This window comes from Heteronotia binoei, chromosome 15, assembly GCF_032191835.1.
Source record: "Heteronotia binoei isolate CCM8104 ecotype False Entrance Well chromosome 15, APGP_CSIRO_Hbin_v1, whole genome shotgun sequence".
In the NCBI taxonomy this organism is placed as follows: domain Eukaryota; kingdom Metazoa; phylum Chordata; class Lepidosauria; order Squamata; family Gekkonidae; genus Heteronotia; species Heteronotia binoei.
The window spans coordinates 40,785,117-40,808,652 of record NC_083237.1 but is presented as its reverse complement, the minus strand read 5'-3'; the positions used below and the strand labels follow the sequence as shown (position 1 = coordinate 40,808,652).

General features: G+C 45.3%; 1 protein-coding gene and 1 pseudogene across 1 annotated transcript; both read left to right on the top strand.

Moving 5' to 3' along the window:
* Positions 1-11,399: 11,399 nt before the first annotated feature.
* LOC132583547 (E3 ubiquitin-protein ligase TRIM41-like) lies at positions 11,400-20,252 on the top strand. Its single transcript, XM_060255172.1, has 3 exons — positions 11,400-11,844; positions 12,688-12,854; positions 20,240-20,252. The coding sequence occupies exons 1-3, from the start codon at positions 11,401-11,403 to the stop codon at positions 20,250-20,252; spliced, it is 624 nt and encodes a 207-aa protein (XP_060111155.1). The 5' UTR covers position 11,400.
* Positions 20,253-22,322: 2,070 nt separating this feature from the next.
* Positions 22,323-23,266, top strand: LOC132583545 (olfactory receptor 5V1-like; annotated as a pseudogene).
* The last annotated feature ends 270 nt before the right edge of the window (positions 23,267-23,536 follow it).

The following is a 23,536-nucleotide window of genomic DNA, read 5'->3' as shown; positions in this document are numbered from 1 at the left end:
GCTTCCCACAAAGTATCACCATCTTATTCTTCTCCACTTTACATCCCCTCTCACTTACACATACCTGTGTGCATGTCCCCCCCCCCCCCCCCACACACACACAAACACACATTCTATCTGTTTATTACTCTGGGATTGTTATTCAAAAGAGCTGGAGAGGAAAGCTGCTGAACTCTCTCCAATGACTCTCCAAAATAATATTGTCTCAGAGATCCCTCTGAGGGCGAACATCTCTTGTTGGAATGGGACTCTGCCAGTACATATTGCTTGACAGAGGACAGAGAATGGGAAAGATCTGTGACCCTTGAGCCAATGGAACACTGGATCCAATCCATTTATCTTTGCTGAAATGTCTTATTTTTTTTGCACTATTTCCACAGTACAATACATATGCTCCCTCTGGTTTTGGTAAGACTAATTCAGTGATATCATGATGTGCTGATCAACGGGGTTCTTTTTCTACTTAGAGACTTCTTATCCCTTTAAATATTTTCTGAAGTTAATGTGTCTCCATTAATTTTAAAATACATATATTATACAGAGAAAAGGTTTCTGTTCTGAGTAGGCTGAGTAGTCCTTACCCAAGCAGACCTCCATGTGGGGTTTGGAGATTCTCAAAATTACAACTGATATCTGGTCATCTACCTGGGGCTATTTCTTCTATTTCATTAAATTGAATGAACAACCCATCTAAGGCAACCTTGCACACACTGTCCTTGAAAACATTACAAAGTTACACCTATTAAATTAAACAAAATGGTGTGATGTTCCTAGCCACAGAATCTGTTGGTCCTTAAATTTAATATTTATTCTTCCTTAATAACAGATAACAGAATTTTAAGGGGATATAGACACATTTTAAAGCATAGCAAAAAGGATAGATTTAGGGTTGGTATAAATATAGTTCTGCCTACTGACTACATACTTAAGGTACCTAAACAGAAAAGGAATGGGGGGAGGATGTTATTATAAATATATGTTTTAGTATTGCTGTTCTGAAAATCCCTTCTACCAATGGGAGGCAAAAGGCTCTCCCTCCTTTTTACAACTGATTTTAATTTTAAATTAATTCAGAAATGTGCTTTGGGGGTTGTATAGTGTTTGTATGGTTTTCTCTTTTAAGTAACTTTGCCCAATAGCAACTAATAAATGATGATGATGAAGATGATTATGATCAGGGCTTTTTCTTTTTTAGCAGGAACGCACAGGAATGCAGTTCTGGCTGGCTTGGTTTCAGGGGGTGTGGCCTAACATGCAAATGAGTTTTTGTTGAGGTTTTTCTACAACAAAACCCCTGATGATGATGATAATAAATCATGTGACCTGGGACCACTAGAAAAAAAAATGTTCATCTAAATGGTTCATTTAACAAACTTGGGAAAATGAATGTTTCATGTTTAGATGTACATTATTCCAAACTACACACTATTCTGTGACATATATCTTTTTTAATATGTAGAACTTATATTTCATCTTCTGTGTCACCACAATGAGACCTAAAGTAGTGTGCAGCCTTTTTCAAAATTAAAACAGTATTCTATACTTCATTGGTTTGCCTGGTAGATTTTTTTGGGTGGTGGGGATTTTGTATACTCATAATAAAGTTTTGTTCTAACCCAACATTCAAGCAGTGCCATGCAAATCATAAAAAGCACATTGGCTCAGAGCATAGGCTGATAAGCAAGTAGCTGGAAGTCAAACTGCATTGATGGCTGCATGAAGCTTTTTATTCTCAATTTCTTCGTTTGTGACAAAAGTCATGAACTATGAGCCGTCACACAATAAAAGAGAAACCTAAGAGAGAGTATCTGATTTACAACATCTTTTTATTACAGCCACCGAAAATTTAGCCACAAAGTTACTTGTTTGTTTTTATTTATTTTTATTTTTTATTTATTTAATTCGATTTATATCCCGCCCTACCCCACCGAGGCGGGCTCAGGGCGGCTTACAACATAAAACCAACATAAAACCATCATTTGGTAACCAAAAAGTCTTTGCTTCTAAAAAGATAAAGTTCTCCTTAAGCAAAGAAAAAAATGGTTCACTTTTCAAATTTGAAAATCCTGGGCAATTCAAGCATTAGTCTTGATACCATCAATTTGGCTAGTACCCCATCCACACTTTTCAGATTAAATGCTTTCCACTAAGCCTTTGCTTCAAAAGTCATGTCCCCAATCTGGGCTCTCAAAGCTATTTCTGTCACACTTTTCAATGTTTCCAGTATATTGTGTAAAAATCTTAGCAATGGTCCATCAGTATTGTCTGTTACCACACGAATCCACACTGCTCAGAAACTTTAATATTAAATGCTTTAATATTAAATGCATATTCCTGCTGCAGGAATACGTTGTCCCTCAGAGGAATTAAAAAAAAATAGCTTTCCCACTGTTTATGACTGTTCTTATAACAGACTCCAAATGCACCTTCAAAGAAAGATTCACTTGAAATATAACTCTTAAATATCAAAGATTTCAGGTTTTCACGGCTGGTAACATCATTAGGGTTTGTAGAATTTTTGGGCTCAAGTGCCGTGTTCTACTGGAGAAAGTTTTTCTTCCAGACGTTTCATTCTCAGCTGCGGAGAACATCCTCAGTGGCGTTGCAGCCGGAGCAGGCGAGGTCAGAGCGCCTGCTCCGGCTGCAACGCCACTGCGGATGTTCTCCGCAGCTGAGAACGAAACGTCTGGAAGAAAAACTTTCTCCAGTAGAACACGGCACTTGAGCTCGAAAGATTCTACAAACCCTAACTCTTAAATACTTTAATTGCTCTACTTGCTCCATTGACCTACTATTCCCTACTTATATTTCTTCATCCATTATACCCTCAATCCTCTTGAAATCTGTTGTCATCAGTAGATTGAAATTACCCTATACTAGGGGTGGCCAATGGTAGCTCTCCAGATGTTTTTTGCCTACAGCTCCCATCAGCCTTAGCTATTGGCCATGTTGGCTGGGGCTGATGGGAGTTGTAGGCAAAAAAACCTGGAGAGCACCCGTTGGCCACCCCTGCCCTATACTATCCAGATCTCATCAAATCCTGAAAGCTAAGTAGAGTTGGCCTTGGCTAGTATTTTGATGAGAGACCTTCAAGATTGTGACGTGGAGGCAAACAATAACAAACCACCTCTGAATGTTTCTTGACTTGAAAACCCTGTGGGGTCATCATAAATCAGTCTGTTCTTTATGGCAATAAACAAACAAACAAATAAAAGAAATTGGCTCTTTAGTACATTAGCACACTGTGATGTAGTAATCGGTATACTACCGTTAAGGATAAAATTTATCCTAGCCTATCATCTGAGTTTCTACAACATGCATTACTTTTTTAGCATTTTTAAGTCAAATTCAGTTTCCAGTGGTTGTAACATTTACATGACCACCTGGCTGCACACTGATATGAGTGCACATTCCCGCCAATCTGGGCTTGGATGGGGGGCAGAGCTTGGGGGCATTCAGCCCAGACCCTGAATGGTGCAGTTTGAAGTGCTCTCAGCCAGGGAAGGACACTTGCTAGTGCTCCTCGTCGGTGGGCTGAGAGTGTGTTGCATGGCAAGCCAATGGCTCGTAGATCGGGAGTTGGTTTCCGGTTTGGTGGTGGTCCTCGGACGGGTGGTGCGGCTGAGTTGCTGGGTCCCTCTCCTTTCTTCCCCGCCCAGTGGGGTGTCCTCTTCACCCCTCCGCTTTGGATTGGGGCCTCACAGGGACCGGCTTTTCTCCTATTGGGGATTATAGTGGTCAGGGTTTGAGGAGCTTCCTGGGTCATCTGACTCTAACCGGGGGCCACCAGGAGTTCTCAACACCCCCCCAGCCCATCTGGCTACCAGCTTCTAAGCCGGCTGGGTGGGAGGCGGCCATTACACTTTGTTCCTTGGGCCTTCTTCCCAGCCATCTCCTGGGGCAGTGATGGGCTAAAGACTAGTCTCCAGGGTGTTGAGGGTGTGGGACTGGCAGTTACATATATATATAAGAAAGGGGAAAGGAACCACAACCCTCATTTTCCCACTCCCTTTCTGCTTCAGGGGTTTTGGCATGGGCCGATGGCTCCTAAAAAGTGTCAGGGCATGCTAAAGGGCAAGCAGTCCCTTAAGGGCGCTGCCAGGAAGTGCGCAGCGAATCCTGTGCCTGGGGATGAGGAGGAGGTGCTCACCAGGTGGGTGATTATGGATCAGCTTGGGGCACTGTAGCAACAGCAGGGTCTGGACCCGGGGGCAACGAGACTTGTTAAGGGCCGTAAGGCAGCAGGGGCATCTACTAGGGCCTTTGAACAGGAGGTACTGGCACATCTTTCTGCTTTGCAGGGCAGCACTGCTCGGGCAGGCAGTTCAGGAGGACCGAGCCATGACCCGGTTGACAAGAATGATTCCGAGTCTGATGGAGAAGGCAACACTCCAGATGCTGCAAGTTGCCCCAGGTGGGTGGGCCTGGCTCCGGTGGTAGTTGCTGTGAATGCAGAGGACTCAGAGGGTAAGCATAATAGTCCAGGGCCCAGTAGTGGGTGGCCCTAAGGTGGTTGGGGGTCCCTGTACATGCCTGGTCCAGTGGGTTCTACGGCTATGTTTGGATTGGGTGGTTTGGGGGAGTTACCTAACCAGCCCTGTGTTCCACGGGCTTTGGCCCCGTTTGCCCAAGGTCAGTATTTTCCCTGGGGGCATACTCAGCCTTCCTCAACAGTTGCTACACAGTCCAATTTGCAGGGGGCTCAACCAGATGTTGTCTGGATCTTTGCCCTGGGGTCAACACCTCTATAGCCAATGGCCGGCCGGTTGGCCTGCATCTCGATGGGGAGGATGGGGTTTGGCCCCGACCTCCTATGGGGCAGTCCCCTTTCAGTGTCACCCCTTTGGAGACACCACCATGCCCCTGGGGGACCACTTGACAGTGGCCACCGGGGAAAAGATTTTAAGGGGGGAATATGTTGACGTTTTTAGCCTTTTTTATAGGGAGCTTGAGAAGAAGGACAAAGACGAATTAGAGGATAAGGACAAGGAGAAATTGAAGTGGAGAAAGGTGGATAAGAATTGGACGAACTGGTTGCTACGGTTTCTGATTTATGCAAGGGTGATTGCACGTACTCAGCTTTTACGGGCAGCACCGCTATTTCAATACTGTGACATCATCTATAAGGCTTATACGGACTTCTCTGATGCTGCTTGGTTGCAGTACGATGAGGAGTTCCATATGAGGGCTGACCTGAACCCGGCAATACCCTGGGACCAGATCAACCAGCAGCTGTGACTGCAGTTGATGTCACCGGCAAAGCCTAATAGTGGCGACAGGTCCACTAGTGGCCATCTCGTGAGTAAGCAGGCGAGCATAGCTGGTCCCCACGCAGCAGCGGGGCAGCCAGTTCAACCCCGGCTGCTGTGTTGGGAGTACACGTTGCAGGGCATGTGCAATAGAAAAACTTGCAAATACAAACACGAGTGTCCACTGTGTGGGGGGTCCCATGCTTTCTCGGCATGCAACAAATCAAAACCAAGAGCTGGAAGTAAGCGTCTGGGGACTGGGGGGAGCACCCAAGCATCTGGGAAAGTGTCCCAGTCCAATCAGGCTGAGGGTACTTAAGGACCTTTTGACTGAGTACCCCAGGGTAGCTGACGGGAAGTATTTGTGGGAGGGCTTCGTGTTAGGGTTTCATATTCCATTTCAGGACCTCAGGGGATCCTCTATGTCCCGGAATTTACATTCAGTTCACGGGTTGGAACATGTGGTGAGGGACAAGATAGCGAAGGTATGTGCAGAGAGCCGAGTACTAGGCCCTTTTGATAGCCCTCCTGTCCTGAATCTGTGGATATCTCCTTTAGGCATGGTGCCCAAGAAGGCGGCTGGGGAATTTCGCCTCATTCATCACTTGTCCTACCCAAAAGGGGGGTCGATGAATGATGCCATTCCCTTTGTTCAGTTTGGTACACCTCCTTTGACCAGGCAGTCAAAGGGGTTTGGACTTGCAGGGTGGGGGCAGAGATGGCTAAATGTGACATTAAGTCAGTGTTTCGCCTCCTCCCGGTGCAACCCAACGACTTTGAGCTACTGGATTTTATATCCGAGGGCAAATATTACATGGATAGGACATTACCCATGGGTTGCTCTATATCATGTGCGGTCTTTGAGCGTTTTAGTTCCTTTTTGCAATGGGCCTTATGGAGGAAGGCTGGTTCAGCTAACTTGGTCCATTACCTTGATGATTTTTTGCTTGTGGTCCCGGGGGGGTCAGGCCAATGTGCACGGCTGCTCCATACATTTGTAGGGCTGGCTAGGGACCTTGGGGTCCTGCTGGCCCATGAAAAGATGGAGGGCCCCTCATTGGTGTTGACCTTTTTGGGTATCGAGTTGGACACCGTGCGGCAAGCTTCATGGCTGCCAGTGGAGAAGGTTCAAGACCTGAGGCTGAAATTGGCTGCACTGAAAGGTAGGCAGAAGATTTCTCTATTGGAACTTCAGCAGATCGTTGACCACCTTAACTTTGCATGCAAAGTGGTGGCCCTGGGCAGGGCCTTCCTGCGGCAGCTGTGTGATGCCATAGGGGCTTTACATCTTCCTCATCACTGGATCAGGCTTAGCAGTGGAATGCAGCAGGACTTAGAGGTGTGGGAGCAGTTTTTGTCATCCTTTAATGGCATTTCCTTTTGACGGGATGACATGAGATTGAAGCTGATCTGCAGATCACTTCTGATGTAGCCACATCCATTGGATTTGGGGTGTACTTCCTTGGACATTGGTGCACGGAAGGATGGCTTAGGGAGTGGTTGAACAGTGAGCTATGCCGAAATTTGAACTTTTTAGAATTTTTCCTAATAGTGGTAGCAGTTCAGCTTTGGGGGGCTGAACTGGCCAATCATGTCGTTCATTTTTGGTGAGACAACCAGGCAGTGGTTCACATTATTAACACTCTTACTTCCAAATCTGCCCCAGTGATGATTTGGTCAGAGCATTCACATTACATTGTTTGCGTCTGAATATTTTATTCCTCACAAAGCATGTGCCTGGTGTTTGCAATGGTGTGGCGGACACTCTGTCTCACCGGCAGATGGAGCAATTTCGGCAGCTTGCACCATAGGCCAATCTTTGGCCGGCACGGATGCCCCCGGACATGTGGCAGCTTGGAGAGCTGAGGCTAACCATGCAATGCAGTTAGCTCTGGCACCCAGTATCAGGAAGGCATATAACCGCTCTGTCCTGCAGTTTCAAATGTTTAGGGAGCAGGTAGGGTTGCGTGCAATTTGGCCTATCCCAGCTTCACATCTCATGCACTTCTACGTCCACTTGAAAGGTAAGGGGCTTGTGGTTAAGTCCATCAGGGCAAGTATGGCTGCCTTGGCATTTAATAGTAAAATCCAGGGATTTTCAGAGGCCACGGGTGATTTCAGACTACAGAAGATGTTAGAGGGGTGGGAGCATGAGCAAGATCCTCGACCGGACACGAGGCAATCCATTTCCTCAGCAGTTCTAAAAGGATTGCATTCAGTGTGACCCAAAATGTGTACCTCTACTTTCGAGTTGGGATTGTTTCATGCAGCGGCATTGGTGGCCTTCTTTGGGGCCTTCAGGGTTAGTGAGCTAGTTGCAAGCTCGCGCCAAGATAGTGCTGATCGTGCCTTGCATTCGGGTGACATTAAATTTGTAGGGGACCAAGTATCTCTTAGGGTATGGAGATCAAAAACCGACCAGAAACAGAAGGGTGTGATGATCGCTCTGGGTTTATGTCGGGAGCAGGAACTCTGCCCAGTGATCGCATTAAAGTGGTATATTGCTACTCAAGGAGAGGACGATGATCCCTTATTCCGCCACGCAAATCAGTCCCTGTTAACCAAGTTTCAGTTTTGGACTGTAACTACGAGGACCCTGGAGAAGCTTGGGCTTGATGGGGTTAAATTTGGGATACACTCATTCCACATAGGCTATGCTGGTCCGGGCTCCAGCCACTTCTCTTTCAAGGGAGGACTGTTTTGGTGGCCCACCTTGGTGGCAATTTTCTTGGCATTTTGAAAGGGAGGGCCCTTTCTTTGCAGGCGAGTGAGGATCTTCAGATCGTACAAAGCAGGGGGCTGATTCTGTGGTCTGCCATACTTCCTCACAGGGTTTGGAGGGCGGCCTGGGATCCAGCAGGGATTGAAAGGGTCAGACGCAAGGCCAACAGGGCCCTTCAGAAGGCCTTGTGTGGAGGCTTGGGTGTTTACCTTCCGCATCCTGCTATAAGGTCGGAGTTGGCGGACCTGTATCGGCAGGACAGGGTCCACCTGTCTGTGAAGGGCAACAAGGCCTTTTAGCATGAGCTACGGCTGGGGCTTCGGGTGGCTCTGGGCCACCCGGTGGGTGCAAGTGCCTAAGCTGAGGCTTGGCATTGTCAGTGGCTGGAGTGTGCTTTGGGTGATTTAGGACACTGGTGAGCACCCTTGGTTTACGCTGTTTGAGGGGAAGTGGCAGGATGGAATGGCAGCTGGGCTGTATGGCTCTCTGCTGTGATGCTCGCTATAGGGTTCCCTCCTCGGTTAAGGCCTGCACCGGGTGGAGGGTAAACCCGGCCTTAGCCAGCCTGGCATTAGCCAATGCAAACTGGCTACTGCCGGGGGCTGGGTGGCTTGCCCTTGCCAGACAGGGAAGGGTCAGGGGTTTCCCTTGGCCTGTCCAGCATTTTAGGTTGCCTCATGCCATAGAAAAATGTTCAATAAAGTTGCCCTGTTTTATTACCCAAAAATTAAAGTGTTTGCCTTGTTATTCCGACTGGGGGGGGGGGGGGCAATAGCTGCTTGCACTAATTCAAACATTGAATCTACACTTGAATTTATGCTTGCAAACTCTTGTTCAACCTGTTTCTGAGCATGAAAATTACACATGAGCTTGTAAAGTTAGAAAGCTGCAGGCAATCTTGCACAAATGGAACTGCATTAATATATGTTTCTTTATGTGAATCATTTGTATAGAACCATAGAATATTAAACTTGATACTTCTTAATCAAGTTTAGACACACATGCATCTGTAATGGAATAAATGTCGACTAACTGATGATGAGACAATAGAACAAAGTAGGAGTCCAGTAGCACCTTTAAGACTGGCAAAGTTTTATTCAGAATGTAAGCTTTTGTATGTATGCATATTTCATCAGACAATGGAATGGGGTACAGTGAGCAGAGCTATTTACAGCTGATGGGCAGTGGTTAAAAATGAAAAATGGTATAAAGTTAGGATCCAATGGCAAAATAGCAAAATAGAAAGAACATTGTTCTTTCGAATGTTGTGAGCCACCCTGAGTCCGCTTGCGGAGAGGGCGGGATAAAAGTTTAATGTAAATAAATAAATAAAATAAATAAACATTTGGTCTGGATAGCATTTGTGTGGGAAACCAATAAAACAGTGATGCTAGAATGAGAGAGTTTGCATGGAAAACCAATAAAATGTAATAAAAGCTGTCTGTTAATTGTTCTATTGCTAGCAAGACTGGGTTATAAGAACACATTTTTCCTGAAGATGGTCTTGTCCACCTAATTTACATCTTTGGGGGGGGGAATAAAAACCCTGTGAGAAGAGTTCTATAAGGTCTTGGAGGATTGGCTACATCAGAGAGTGTGTGGCTTAATATGCAATGAATTCTTGCTATCTATATCTATATCTATATCTATATCTATATCTATATCTATATCTATATCTCTATCTATCTATCTATCTATCTATCTATCTATCTATCTATCTATCTATCTATCTATCTATCTATCTATCTATCTATCATCTATCTATCTATCTATCTATCTATCTATCTATCTATCTATCTATCTATCTATCTATCTATCTATCGATATATATATAGATATATATATCAGCCTTAATGTGCCAACATACTTTGGGCCATGGTGGAATGCTTTAAGAGAGGTGCCTGCTAGTTGCATGATAGAAAGGATTAATTTTGAAACTGAAGTACTAGGACCAGGCTTGTAGCCACAATGGGCCTGTGAGGACACTGCCCCCTGACTTCCAGGCAGAGCCCCCCAACTCCCAGGGAACCCTTCCAAGGCACAGCCTCCTTTTTCCTTTTTGCCATAGCTGAGCTGGCAAAGCGTCATCTGCAGCAACCAGAACTGGGAGAGCTGAGCAGGGCTCAGTGCACTGCAGCAGCAAAAACCGCAGGTGGAGAGGAGGGAGGCAGAGGAAGCCACGTTGAATGGGCCAGGGAGGGGAACTATGAAGTTGCTGGCTGCAAAGCACCGGGGTGGGGGAGAGGGAAGTGGAAGGACCCCCCCCTACCCACGCTTACATGCAAGGTGCAATCCCTTTTTTACTTCAAAGTTTTAGAATTGGCTGCTTTGACTTGACCACTTTCAGAGCTTCCAGCTTTTGCCCCTAACCCAGAAAGCTTCTGATAAATGACAAGACCTGCAACTGATGGAAAAGGGTGTTGCCCAACTTTTTAAAAGCCCCTCCCTGACTTTTTAAATACTGGCTAAGGCCCTGATTAGGACTATCCAGTGGTTGTTTAATTTGTAAACAGATGGTTACATTTCCTACATGTTTTTAACAGAGTAGGTTGTGGTGGGAATTGCTTATCGAATTGCCATTCCCCAGGTTTTTTGGGGGGGATCAGTGGTGGGATTCAGCCGGTTCGCACCGGTTCTATCGAACCAATACCTAATGTGCTATCGGTTCGGCAGAACCGTTTGTTGGTCGGGCGCCTGCTGTTAACCGCCCCCCCCCCCCCGCCGCCACCAGCGTTTGTTTGTGTTCTAAAACTGTAGCAATGAAACAGCACTACTGCCATTTGTGTGTCCGTAAAACATCATAAATCATAAATGTTAATAACACAATGCCTGTAAACATACAGATGTCCTTCTCAGAAAACGTGCACTTTTTGTTGCTGGGATCCAAGTTCTTTGGCAAGAGCATGGTTGGGAGGTTAAGATAAGAAAGGTTGAGACCGGAAGATATTGAGATACTCAGCAGCCCGATCCGTGCCTTTCACCCCTACTTGCCGGGGACCTCTAACATCTCCCCAGACACTGGGATGTCTCCCCTGCCAGACCCCTCAGTCTCCCTCGCTTCCCTCCGAGGCGCCTAGTCCAAACGCCAGCAAAGAAGTGCAAAAGCGGCATTCTTTCTGTCTACTTTCTCTATATTTAAAGATGGCTTGCCATTGCAATTTTGTCTGATGAAGTCTGCTCAGAGCAGACGAAAGCTTACATTCGGAACAAAATTTAGTTGGTCTTAAAGAGCCCCCCCCCCATCTACTGCTTTGTTCTTTTCCCAGCGACTCTTTCTTGGGGGGCATTGCTCGGCTGGTCGCTGATTGGGTGCCGGCGGCAGAGTCATTCGCTCGCAGGGAAACGCCCTCCTCACTGCTTTGGGAAACGCAGGAAAAACCGAAACCGATTCTGTTCTTCTCTCTCTCTCCCCTGGCCAAGGGGGCAGCCATGGCGGCTAAAGGTCCCCTGAAGAAGCTCTGCGAGGAAGCCTCTTGCTCCATCTGCCTGGACTTCTTCAGGGACCCGGTGATCGTCACCCAGTGCGGCCACAACTTCTGCCGAGCCTGCCTCACCCGCAGCTGGGGGGAGGCGGGGGCTGCTGCAGAGCCTTCCTGCCCCCAATGCAGAGGAGCAGCTCAGCAGGGGAACCTCCGCCCCAACCAGCTGCTGGCCAACTTTGTCGAAATAGCTAAGAAATTCAGCCCTTTGGAAGGGGAGGGGGCGGAAGCGAAGGGGGGAGAAGGGGAAGGGGGCGTCTGCGAGAAGCACCGGGAGCCCCTGATGTTTTTCTGCGGGGAGGATGAAGCCGCCCTCTGCGTGACCTGCAGCAGATCCCAGGAGCACCGAGGTCACCAGGTGACTCCCTTGGAGGATGCTTCTGGAGAGAAGGAGGTAAGAAATCTCGGTGCATCTTCAACGCGGAATTCCTGCTTTCCCTGGATAAGGAGCTAAGCCACTGCCTCCTTTGGTGTGATTCAACCATGCTCTTACTATACTCCATTTCACCATGAGATGTAAGGCCATAAGAGAAGCCATGTTGGATCAGGCCAGTGGCCCATCCAGTCCAACACTCTGCATCACACAGTGGCCAAAACCCAGGAGGCATCAGGAGGTCCACCAGTGGGGCCAGAACTCTCCAGAAGTCGTCCCTCTGTTGCCCCACAAGCATCAAGAATACAGAGCATCACTGCCCTAGGGAGGCTGTTCCATCTGTACCTTCTGGCAATTGGCACTGATGGACCTCTGCTCCATATGTTTATTCAGTCCCTTCTTGAAGCTGCCTCTGCTTGTAGCCGCTGCCACTTTCTGCAGCAATAAATACCACATGTTGATTATTCTGTGGGTGAAGAAGAAAGGGGAACTGGGAGGTATGCAAAGTCTAGACTCGAGATGGGAGAGGATTTTTGTGTAGATCTACCTGCTGCAGTGGCCATTTTGTGTTTGGCTCTGCCTCCTTTGGCAGTCATTTTGGGATAGCTGGAAAACTACTATAGTAAACCCTCACTTCCATTCTAGTTAATGTAGATGTATTCTGGAGAGTATTTGGGTCCAGATGTTCCAATTGCTTTCATTTTTGGGTTCCTCTTGCAGGAGTCCCAGATGCTACCTGACATCTCTTTCTTAGAGGAGGGGGGAGCCCTCAGCTGAGGATTTAGCGCATTTGCAAATTGTGACAGTTCAGAGATACGGGGTGGTAAATAAGACAAATGCAGTTCTTTTGGTTTTTGGCACCAGAGAGTCGTGGCAGCTAGAAAGGAAAGAGTTTGCCAGAAGCACCAGGAGCCGCTGAAGCTCTTTTGCAAGGACCATGAAGCCCCCATCTGCGTGGTCTGTGAGCAGTCCCAGGAGCACCAATATCACGACATCATTCCTGCGGAGGAAGCTGCCCAAGAGTACAAGCAGTGGCGGGATTCAAATAAATTAACAACAGTTTAGTTGTCTTTACCTCTTTTACTGTTCTTATTGCAGTACTTAATGCGTGAATTATTAAACTACCTTTCAGTATATCTTTTGGTATAGTTAAAATGGTCCATTAGGACATAGAACCTGTTGTTAATTTATTTGAATCCCACCACTGGAGGGGATCCCCTTGTTTTGTGGGCTCCTGCCTGTTGCTGGCCAGATGGCCAATGGAAGGAACGCCCCCACCCCCCCAAAAAGCAATGTTGCCAGAAATAATTGTGGCATGCTTACATTACCCAGAAATGATATTGACAAGTCGGGGCAATGCTGTATTTTTTTTTACCACAGAAGTTTGTCCAAAAACCAGAACATCACCCCCCAACACGTTTTCAGCACTTTTGGGTAATGTAGGCATGCCACTCCTGACATCACCAGTGTGGCTATGTCACTTCTAGATACTGCAGCATTCCCCGCCCCCCATTCTCCCACTGGTGTTTTTGTCAGACCTGGCAACCCTAGTTGGTTTCCACTATGTATGATCATCTCATCCTTCTCCACTTCACGTGGTCCTTCTCTCATACATACATGTGTTCATGCACACATGTGTATATATATATATACACATGTGTGCATTTCCCTGGGATTGGAGAGTATTGAGCAGGATTTCCCTCCAGCTCATTTTTTGTCTGCTGATACCTACATATATATATATTGACAAGTGTACAAGTTGCCAGACATGTGTACAAGTTGCCTTTTAAAGGATATTACAGTTATTTGGAATATAGAGAATTAATAACAGGTTTGGATTGAGGGAAGCATTAATTATTAAATTTCTGGAAGAAAACCTCCATTTTAGTGGGGATTTCTCACATGGAACTAGAATCAATGGTAATTTTAATGATACTGGGGACCCAGGCAAAAATCTGTGATTGTGTATCTGTACTCTTCTTTATTCCCACCCAACTCATTCGGAACAAAACTAAAGCAACCAATTTTCACAATATATGCTTTTGAAAATTTTACCACTGCTTGTGTTTTGATTTTACTAAATTTCCTACCTCCATATTCTATCAACCCATTACTGTCTATTGATCCCCTCTGGGGAATTTTCCATACTTTGAGGCAAGTTGAGGTAAGGTAGGTTGACCCTCCAGAAGGGGAGCCACTTAAACAAACAGCATTTAAAGAGGACTGTATATTTTAATATATATATCATGAAGATAGAATGCCAGCAGGGGGTTGGGGGCTTTCCAGTGTTTTGCACTGAGTGTCACATGTATGACTATCTGCCCAAAGGACAGAAGTCTTGGGTGTGTGCTCGATGCAAGGAGCTCCTGGTCGTCAGGGAACGAGTTCGTACCCTTGAGGCCGAGGTGACTGCCCTGGAGAAGCAGAGACGGTCAGTTAGGCACTTGGGGAGGACTCTCGGGGGCGTATTAGATGAGCCCCGCTCTGAACATAGCAGCCCTGTTGCTGCCAGAGAGCATGAGGGTCGAGAGGGAACAGGGCACCGGGCTGAGGACAAGGGGAATGCGCCCTTAGAAGGGACCTCTTCTTCAGTTGGTGAGCAAGTATCCTTTCGCGCCAAGGAACCATCCCTGAGCAGGGGGAGAGGGGGGGGGTTGGTAGTTGGTGATTCGATCCTTAGGCAAGTAGACAGCTGGGTGGCGAAACCGCGTACTGACCATATGGTGACTTGCCTGCCTGGTGCGAAGGTAGCGGACATTACGCGTGTAGTAGATAGACTGATAGACAGTGCTGGGGAGGAGCCTGTGGTCGTGGTGCATGTTGGCACCAACGATGTGGGGAAATGCAGTTGTGAGGTCCTGGAGGAAAAATTTAGGCTGCTAGGTGGGAGACTTAAGGCCAGGACCTCCAAGGTAGCCTTCTCAGAAGTGCTACCTGTTCCACGTGCAGGGCAGGAGAGACAGGCACAAATTAGAAGTCTCAATGTGTGGATGAGACAATGGTGCAAGGAGGAAGGGTTGAAGTTTGTTAGGCACTGGGATGCTATCTGGAACAAGCGGGAGCTGTACAAAAGAGACAGTCTCCACTTGTCCCCGGATGGAACCAGGCTGCTGGCGCTTAAAATCAAAAAGGTGGCAGAGCAGTTTTTAAACTAAATCTTGGGGGAAAGCCGACAGGAGATGAAATGTCTCTGGTTCGGGAGGACTCGTCTCAAAGAGATGAAGGGTTAGCTGCTATTTTTCTACTGGGTAAAGGACCAGAGTTGTCCACTGTGAAGGTGACAAACAGTATGGACTGTCTGCCAGAGTCTCGAGGCGGCAGGAGGAAGGTGGCGGGCCTAGCTTGCCTGGGAAATTATAGATGTTTGTATGCAAATGCTAGAAGTGTTCGAAGTAAAATTGGTGAATTGGAATGTTTAGTGTTGGGAGAAAACATAGACATTGTGGGAATTTCAGAAACTTGGTGGAATGAGGAGAATCAGTGGGACACGGTGATTCCTGGATATAAGCTATATCGGAAGGATAGGGAGGGAAGGGTTGGAGGTGGGGTGGCTCTGTATGTCAGAGAGGATATACGGTCCAGTAAGACTGAGATCAGATAATTAGATTCACTTTTAGAAATGCTTTGGGTTGAAATAGAGGGCCCAAAAGGAAATTTAACTATGGGAGTTTGTTATCACCAACCAAATCAAAAGAGAGAGGACGATTATAATATGATGGAAGACTTAAAGATAGCAGCTAAACATAAAAACTGTGTCGTAATAGGTGATTTTAACTACCCGCAGATTGATTGGGTCAATATGTGTTCTGGTCGAGAGAAGAGATTGAGTTTCTTGATGCTCTCAATGACTGTGCTATGGAGCAGATGGTCTCAGAACCTACCAGAGGTGGGGCGATCCTGGATTTGGTCCTAAGTAATGCCCAAGACTTGGTGAGAGATGTAAAAGTGATTGCGCCACTTGGGAGCAGTGACCATAATGTTGTTAATTTCACCGTTTGTATAAATAGGGAGTTGTCCAAAAAGACCACCACAACCACGTTTAACTTTAAAAGGGGTAAATACACTGAGATGAGGAGGCATGTGAGGAGGAAACTGAAAGGAAAGGTACATACGGTCAAAACCCTTGGGGAAGCTTGGGTGCTATTTAAAACTATAATCCTAGAAGCTCAGATAAAATACATACCAAAAGTTAGGAAAGGCACAAACAGGCATAAGAAAAGGCCTGCGTGGTTTACAAACAAAGTAATGGAAGCTGTAAAAGGTAAGAAGGACTCCTTTAAGCGGTGGAAAACCAGTCCAAGTGAGATTAGTAAAAGGGAACACAGGCTGTGGCAAATCAAATGCAAGACTGTGATCAGGCAGGCAAAAAGGGACTATGAGGAGCATATTGCAAAAAACATAAAGACCAACAATAAAACTTTCTTCAAATATATTAGAAGTAGGAAACCAGCCAGGGAGGCAGTGGGGCCCTTGGATGACCATGGGGTAAAAGGATTACTGAAGGAGGATAGGGAAATGGCTGAGAAGCTAAATGAATTTTTTGCCTCTGTCTTCACTGTGGAAGATGAGAACTTTTTGCCCGCCCCAGAACCACTAATTTTGGAAGGGGTATTGAAAGACCTGAGTCAGATTGAGGTGACAAAAGAAGAGGTCCTACAACTGATAGACAAATTAAAAACTAATAAGTCACCAGGTCCGGGTGGCATACATCCGAGAGTTCTGAAAGAACTCAAAGTTGAACTTGTGGCTCTTCTAACAAAAATCTGTAATCTTTCATTGAAATCTGCCTCCGTTCCTGAGGACTGGAAGGTAGCAAATGTCACCCCCATCTTTAAAAAAGGCTCCAGAGGAGACCCGGGAAATTACAGGCCAGTCAGTCTGACTTCAATACCGGGAAAGTTGGTAGAAACCATTATCAAGGACAGAATGAGTAGGCACATTGATGAACACGGGTTATTGAGGAAGACTCAGCATGGGTTCTGCAAGGGAAGATCTTGCCTCACTAACCTGTTACATTTCTTTGAGGGGGTGAACAAACATGTGGACAAAGGAGACCCGATAGATGTTGTTTACCTTGACTTCCAGAAAGCTTTTGATAAAGTTCCTCATCAAAGGCTCCTTAGAAAGCTTGAGAGTCATGGAGTAAAAGGACAGGTCCTCTTGTGGATCAAAAACTGGCTGAGTAATAGGAAGCAGAGAGTGAATATAAATGGGCAGTCTTCGCAGTGGAGGACGGTAAGCAGTGGGGTGCCGCAGGGCTCGGTACTGGGTCCCATGCTCTTTAACTTGTTCATAAATGATTTAGAGTTGGGAGTGAGCAGTGAAGTGGCCAAGTTTGCGGATGACACTAAATTGTTCAGGGTGGTGAGAACCAGAGAGGATTGTGAGGAACTCCAAAGGGATCTGTTGAGGCTGGGTGAGTGGGCGTCAACGTGGCAGATGCGGTTCAATGTGGCCAAGTGCAAAGTAATGCACATTGGGGCCAAGAATCCCAGCTACAAATACAAGTTGATGGGGTGTGAACTGGCAGAGACTGACCAAGAGAGAGATCTTGGGGTCGTGGTAGATAACTCACTGAAAATGTCAAGACAGTGTGCGTTTGCAATAAAAAAGGCCAACGCCATGCTGGGAATTATTAGGAAGGGAATTGAAAACAAATCAGCCAGTATCATAATGCCCCTGTATAAATTGATGGTGCGGTCTCATATGGAGTACTGTGTGCAGTTCTGGTCGCCGCACTTCAAAAAGGATATTATAGCGTTGGAGAAAGTCCAGAGAAGGGCAACTAGAATGATTAAAGGGCTGGAGCACTTTCCCTATGAAGAAAGGTTGAAACGCTTGGGACTCTTTAGCTTGGAGAAATGTCGACTGCGGGGTGACATGACAGAGGTTTACAAGATAATGCATGGGATGGAGAAAGTAGAGAAAGAAGTACTTTTCTCCCTTTCTCACAATACAAGAACTCGTGGGCATTCGATGAAATTGCTGAGCAGACAGGTTAAAACGGATAAAAGGAAGTACTTCTTCACCCAAAGGGTGATTAACATGTTGAATTCACTGCCACAGGAGGTGGTGGCGGCCACAAGTATAACCACCTTCAAGAAGGGTTTAGATAAATATATGGAGCACAGGTCCATCAGTGGCTATTAGCCACAGTGTATGTGTGTATATAAAATTTTTGCCACTGTGTGACACAGAGTGTTGGACTTGATGGGCCGTTGGCCTGATCCAACATGGCTTCTCTTATGTTCTTATGTTCCCCAGAGGTAAGACTGTCCTTGACAGAACTGAAAATATAATGTCTACTGAAGAAATTCATGCCCTTTAAAACACTTTGGCTTCTTGTATTCAAGCAATACTTCAAGGTCTAACTTCATTGTGTATATTTGACTCAGGAAACACAATGAAGGAAAACCAGACAGCAATCACAAAGCTTATCCTTCTGGGATTTGGAGAATGGCATGATGTGCAGATCTTCCTGTTCTTATGCTTTCTAGTGGTCTAAATTTCAGCCATGGCTACTAGCATCCTCCCTGTTCTCCTTTATATTAATTCATCAGCACCTTTACACACCCCAGTTACTTCTTTCTGGAAAATCTGTCTTGCTTATAGTACCTCTCAACCATGTTTCCTCAGATATTGGCTAGTTTCCAGCCAGGGAGTGTTTTTTTCCCCAAATGATGTATGACTTAGCTGTATTTGCTTTCCAGGCTTCTACCGAATGTCATCTGTTCTCTTTAATGCCTTATGGTGGTTTCTTGGTCCCTGCCTTGTGCTTATGTAGTTTTCATTTCCCATAATGCAGAATGGGAGTTCTCCTATTGGCAGACAGCAGTGCTTGTCAACCTTTGGAGGGCCCCTATTGGTGCTTCCAAGGCTGGTGTTTCCATTGCCTGGGAGTTTACCCCACTGATGTTGGAGTTTCTGGGCGGCATTTTCATTTCCCAGACTGCCCCCAAAGTTTGAGAAAAGTCTTGTAAGCATGTGCTCCAATGAACATCATTTCCTGGACAAGTCCAAATCTGACATCCCTAGTATCTATTCTTTTCCGCTCATGCATTCTTGTTCCAGACAATAAACTGTCCCAAAGGATGATACACCATTCCCATGCCATTTCTGTCTGAATATAGATTGTTTTTCACCAATCCTGGATGTGAAACTAATAATCAGCACTTTCTTTGCAACAATTAGTCAATACATCTTGAGAGATTTACTTACTCAGTGATAAATAATAACCCAAAATAGTCTTCCTATTTTGGATAAGCGTGAGACATAAAAGAAGCCAAAATAGATGATAAAAGATTGAAGATAGATGAAAAAAGCTCCCTGGTTCCAGAGCTACACAGAAATTTGAACCACTGCAAACTACTGTTCCTTCTTTTCACACTGTAGAGGTATTTATCGCATTTCCTTTTGGTGCTCCCAGTAAAGCATAAATAGTTATGAGATGCTAAAATCTGAGAACTATTGAGCATATTGTGAAGCATATTGTTTTTATCTATCTGGTTTTTTATTCACCAGTCTCATCAATTCTTCTCTTAGTGCAGTCTACATTCCACATGGAACCTGCATGGTCAAAACCATAGCCTGTGTTTTCCATGGGACCTTCATGGCCAAAACCCAAAAACTAGATTGAATCACTTTTTTTGTAGAAAGAAAGAGACTGACTATGGTGTGGTGTCAGAAGATAAATTATATAATCCTTGGAGAAGAAGAAGGAGCTTTCTCTTAAGTTCTTCTCTTTTAGTTCCTGGATACCTAAACCTTTTTGCCATGAGGAGCTCAGCCATGATCACCATATTGATGTGTATTACTTGAACAAAGCGGAGGAACTCCCAACCTAGGTGACCAAAATAATTATTTCTGAAAAATGTAATTCCAAGATATAAATATCAATCCTGAGTTTAACCATTGTGACCAAAATAATTATTTCTGAAATATCAATCCTGAGTTTAACCATTGTTATGGATAAATTTTAGAGGGTTAGAGGATTGTATATTATCACTGTTCCTTTGATCTCACTCTGATTTCTGTGTACAAGGACCACATATGTGCTTTTATCATATTATTTTTTAATGCTTTTATCATATTATGTTTTATGTTTGGCTGCTAGTATTCCAGTTTCTGTATTCATGCAGAAGGGAAGGAAGGGAAACTAGAGGATCCTTCCATTCCCAAAGTTTGCAAAGATTGGTGCTATTAAAGAGATCCAGGTTTCCTACTACAGTAGGAGACCTCTAGGTGATTACCCCCTCTCCCCAGCAGTGCTCCACAGGACTCTGGGAGGCAGAGGGGGAAATGGGAAAGTGTCAATGTCATACAAGTGTGTGATGTCACTTCCAGCACAAAATCACTGGAGTGCCTGTCCTCACTACCCTCAATTCCTCTCTATCAACTCCCTCCAAATCTTCCACAGGTGGCACCTGTAGGTCTATTCTGCATGCCATCTGATGGCAGTGAAGCCAGATATTTAGAACCTTGGAGGAGTCTTTAAGGGTCAACACAACTTGGCATACTGAAGTACAAGTCCTTCAGCATGATACACTCATTGAGACTATGTTGGTGGAGCAGATATTTGCAGAGATATACCCAGATATACAGGCAAACAGGACCTAGTTGTGTCACACCCCCACCCCCTGGCACAGCGTCCTACCTGCTCCCCTCCCATCCCATCCCATCCCACCCCCACCCCCCTTTGTCTCTTTGCTAAGAGATAAAATGCACAGGTGTCCCGCCTGCCCCCCCCTTGTCTCTTTGTTAAGAGACAAAATGCACAGGCGCAAGCTGCAAAGCTGGCAGAGCTTCCTTTTAGCCATGGTGAGCAGGGGGAAGGGAGCGAGCAGAGCACCGCCACTTTTAGCAGCAGCAGGCAGGCAAGTGGAGTGCCGGTGGGGTGGCAGGGGTGATGCCGGGCGGCGGCAGGTGGTGGCAGCGGCCCGGAGGGGGCTAGCGGCGGCTGCGGCAGTGGTGGGGGGGGAGGGAGGCAAGCTAAGCACTTGCCTGGGGCACCGGAGGGGGGGAGAGAGACCCCAATTTGCCACCCCCTCCTCTTGGCGCCCTAGGCAACCACCTAGTTTGCCTAATGGGCGAGCCAGCCCTATATACAGGAGTAAGAGAAAACTGAGACTCACAAGGCTAGATATTTCCTGAATTCTATGTGGACAGAAACATGACTTACAAGTAGTGTTTTGCAACAGAGCCGTGCCACCCCGCCACCCCACCCCCCCAAGAAGAAATGCTGCTGTAATAAAACATCCAAATTAGATTGCCTCCTCCTAGTTGCTAACAGGGAAATTCCCTGTTAAAGAAATTGGTTTCTGGATAGAACTCCATTTACTTCCTTTGTTGGCTTTTGACTTTTGGCAAAGCCATTTCCCCCCTCTTCATTGACTTCATGTTCTTCCTCCTCTGCTTCACATGTAAGATCTGATTGGAAGGGGAAATAAATAGCAGAAGCATGCAGGAAAACCATACAACAAATCAGGAAGAGCAAAGTACTTGTCTTGAAATAAAGGGGGGATGTTGTTCCTCCCTCATGGTTCTCTATATAGTTCACCTCATAGTGAGGCAGAATAGGATCCCTACTCTGTGCTAATGCAAAAAAATGCATTCATTTTTGTAAGATTGCTATCTCTATTTTTATTGTTTCCACAAAACTCTTGTGTCTTTCAAAGCTGAATGCCAGGCAGAGGTCCAACATCTGGCATCCCACTGGTGCTTCTACCTCTATCACAGCTGTTAATAGCACCTATGCAGGTATTAAATAAGTGATTGCTGTCCAGCTTCTGTTTGATTACATTTGGAAAGGATAATCCACCCTGCCCCTTGGTAATTGGTTTCTTTGTCTTAAATATTTTCACCACCTGAAATTTTCTTCTAACATTCAGTCAGCATCAGTCTCATTTAAGACCATTAGATCTAGTGTAAGACCACTAAGACAGCCAGTATTGTGTAGTGGTGAGAGTGTCAGACTAGAATCTCAGAAAACCAGATTCAAATCCTCACTCTGCAATGGGAGCTTGATGAGTGAGCCAGACACATATTCTCAGCCTAACCTACCTTACAGGGTTGTTGTGAAGGTAAAAAATGGAGGAAAACAACCTAAGCTGCTTTCTCCCTTTGGGAGCAGGATATAAATGAAATAACTAACACTTTAAATAATACGTAGACCTCATCTCAAATAGAAGTTGCATCCACACTTTGTTGAAGATTGTACTGCTGTTTCCCCATAGCTATCATTCATCTCCTGGACTGCCTTGCCTACACAGGGAATCCAACATAATAAAATTGCTATAGTACAATATCCAACTAAGAATATACACAGCTTCAATAATTACCAACAGAAGAGAGGACTGGTTTTTGGTCTCTTGTTGTTACTGTTTTGTTTGATGGCATTAAGTTTAGAAATGCTAGAAGTCTCATTTCATGAGTTGCTATTAAGTTATTGCTTTGTTTACTTTTTTTTCTTACCAGATTAAGAAATGAGAGGAAATTATAGCATGGCAAATAACTTCCTGCTGCTCAGATTCTCTGATATGCCAGGTCTTGTTTTTCTCTGTTTTCCTAACTGTCTATCTGTCAACGCTCACTGGGAATGCTCTCATAATTATTGACACATTGGTTGACCAGACACTCCACAGCCCCATTTTTTTTTCCCCCTCAGGAACCTGAGTTTTCTGGAGATATGCTACACCTCAGCTATTGTCCCTAAAATGCTTGAAAACTTGTCATCAGAGGATAAAACCATTTCATTCCTTGGTTGTGCCTTTCAAATGAACATCTTCCTCATCACAGGTCAGCAGAATGTTTTCTTTTGGCTGCCATGGCATACGACCGCTATGTTGCCATTTGTCACCCTCTGCGCTACACTGTCATTATGAGTAATACAGTGTGCTCTGGGTTGGTGGCATCCTCCTGGCTGGCTGCAATCCCAATGCAAGTTGGCCAAACTGTCCTGGTGTTCACCTCTTCTTTCTGTGACTCCAATGAAATCAATCATTTCTTCTGTGACTTTCCTGCTATGGTCAAACAGGTCTGTGGCAACACCTCTATAAATGAGCACATTTCCTTGCTGGAGGCAGTGTTTCTTGGTTTAAACCCCTTTACTTTGATTTCCATTTCATACATATGCATTGCTTCCACCATTCTAAAGATGTCATCCGTAGAGGGAAGGCAGAAGGCCTTCTCAACATGCTCCTCCCATTTAATAGTGGTGATGTCTTTCTATGGCTCTGGAATCACAGCATATCTGAAACCCAAGTCAAGTCAACATTTTGATACAGGAAAATTCCTGTTACTCTTCTACACTGTCTTGACACCATTTTTAAATCCTCTTATTTACAGCTTGAAGAACAAGGAAGTCAAAGTGGCACTCAAAAAGCTATGTTTCTGCATTCCTCTCTTAGAAAAAAACAAATTTTCATGGAAAGTGAAGGAAAAATAAAATTTCAAAGAGAATGGCTGCTCATTAATGATGGCCGCAGCATCTCAGTAGGTGCCTAAACATGTTATATGGTTATTTTCATTGCTTACTTGATTTACACTCATTTGATTGTAACTATGGACAAGAGGAAGAATGCTAATAGTGAAATGTTCCAAGAAGTCACAGCTGACTTTATGGCATTTCATGGCAAGAAGCATTTAGACATACTTTGCCATTGTCTGCCTCCACATCTTGGCCCAGGTATTCCTTGTAGATCTCCCATTTAAATAT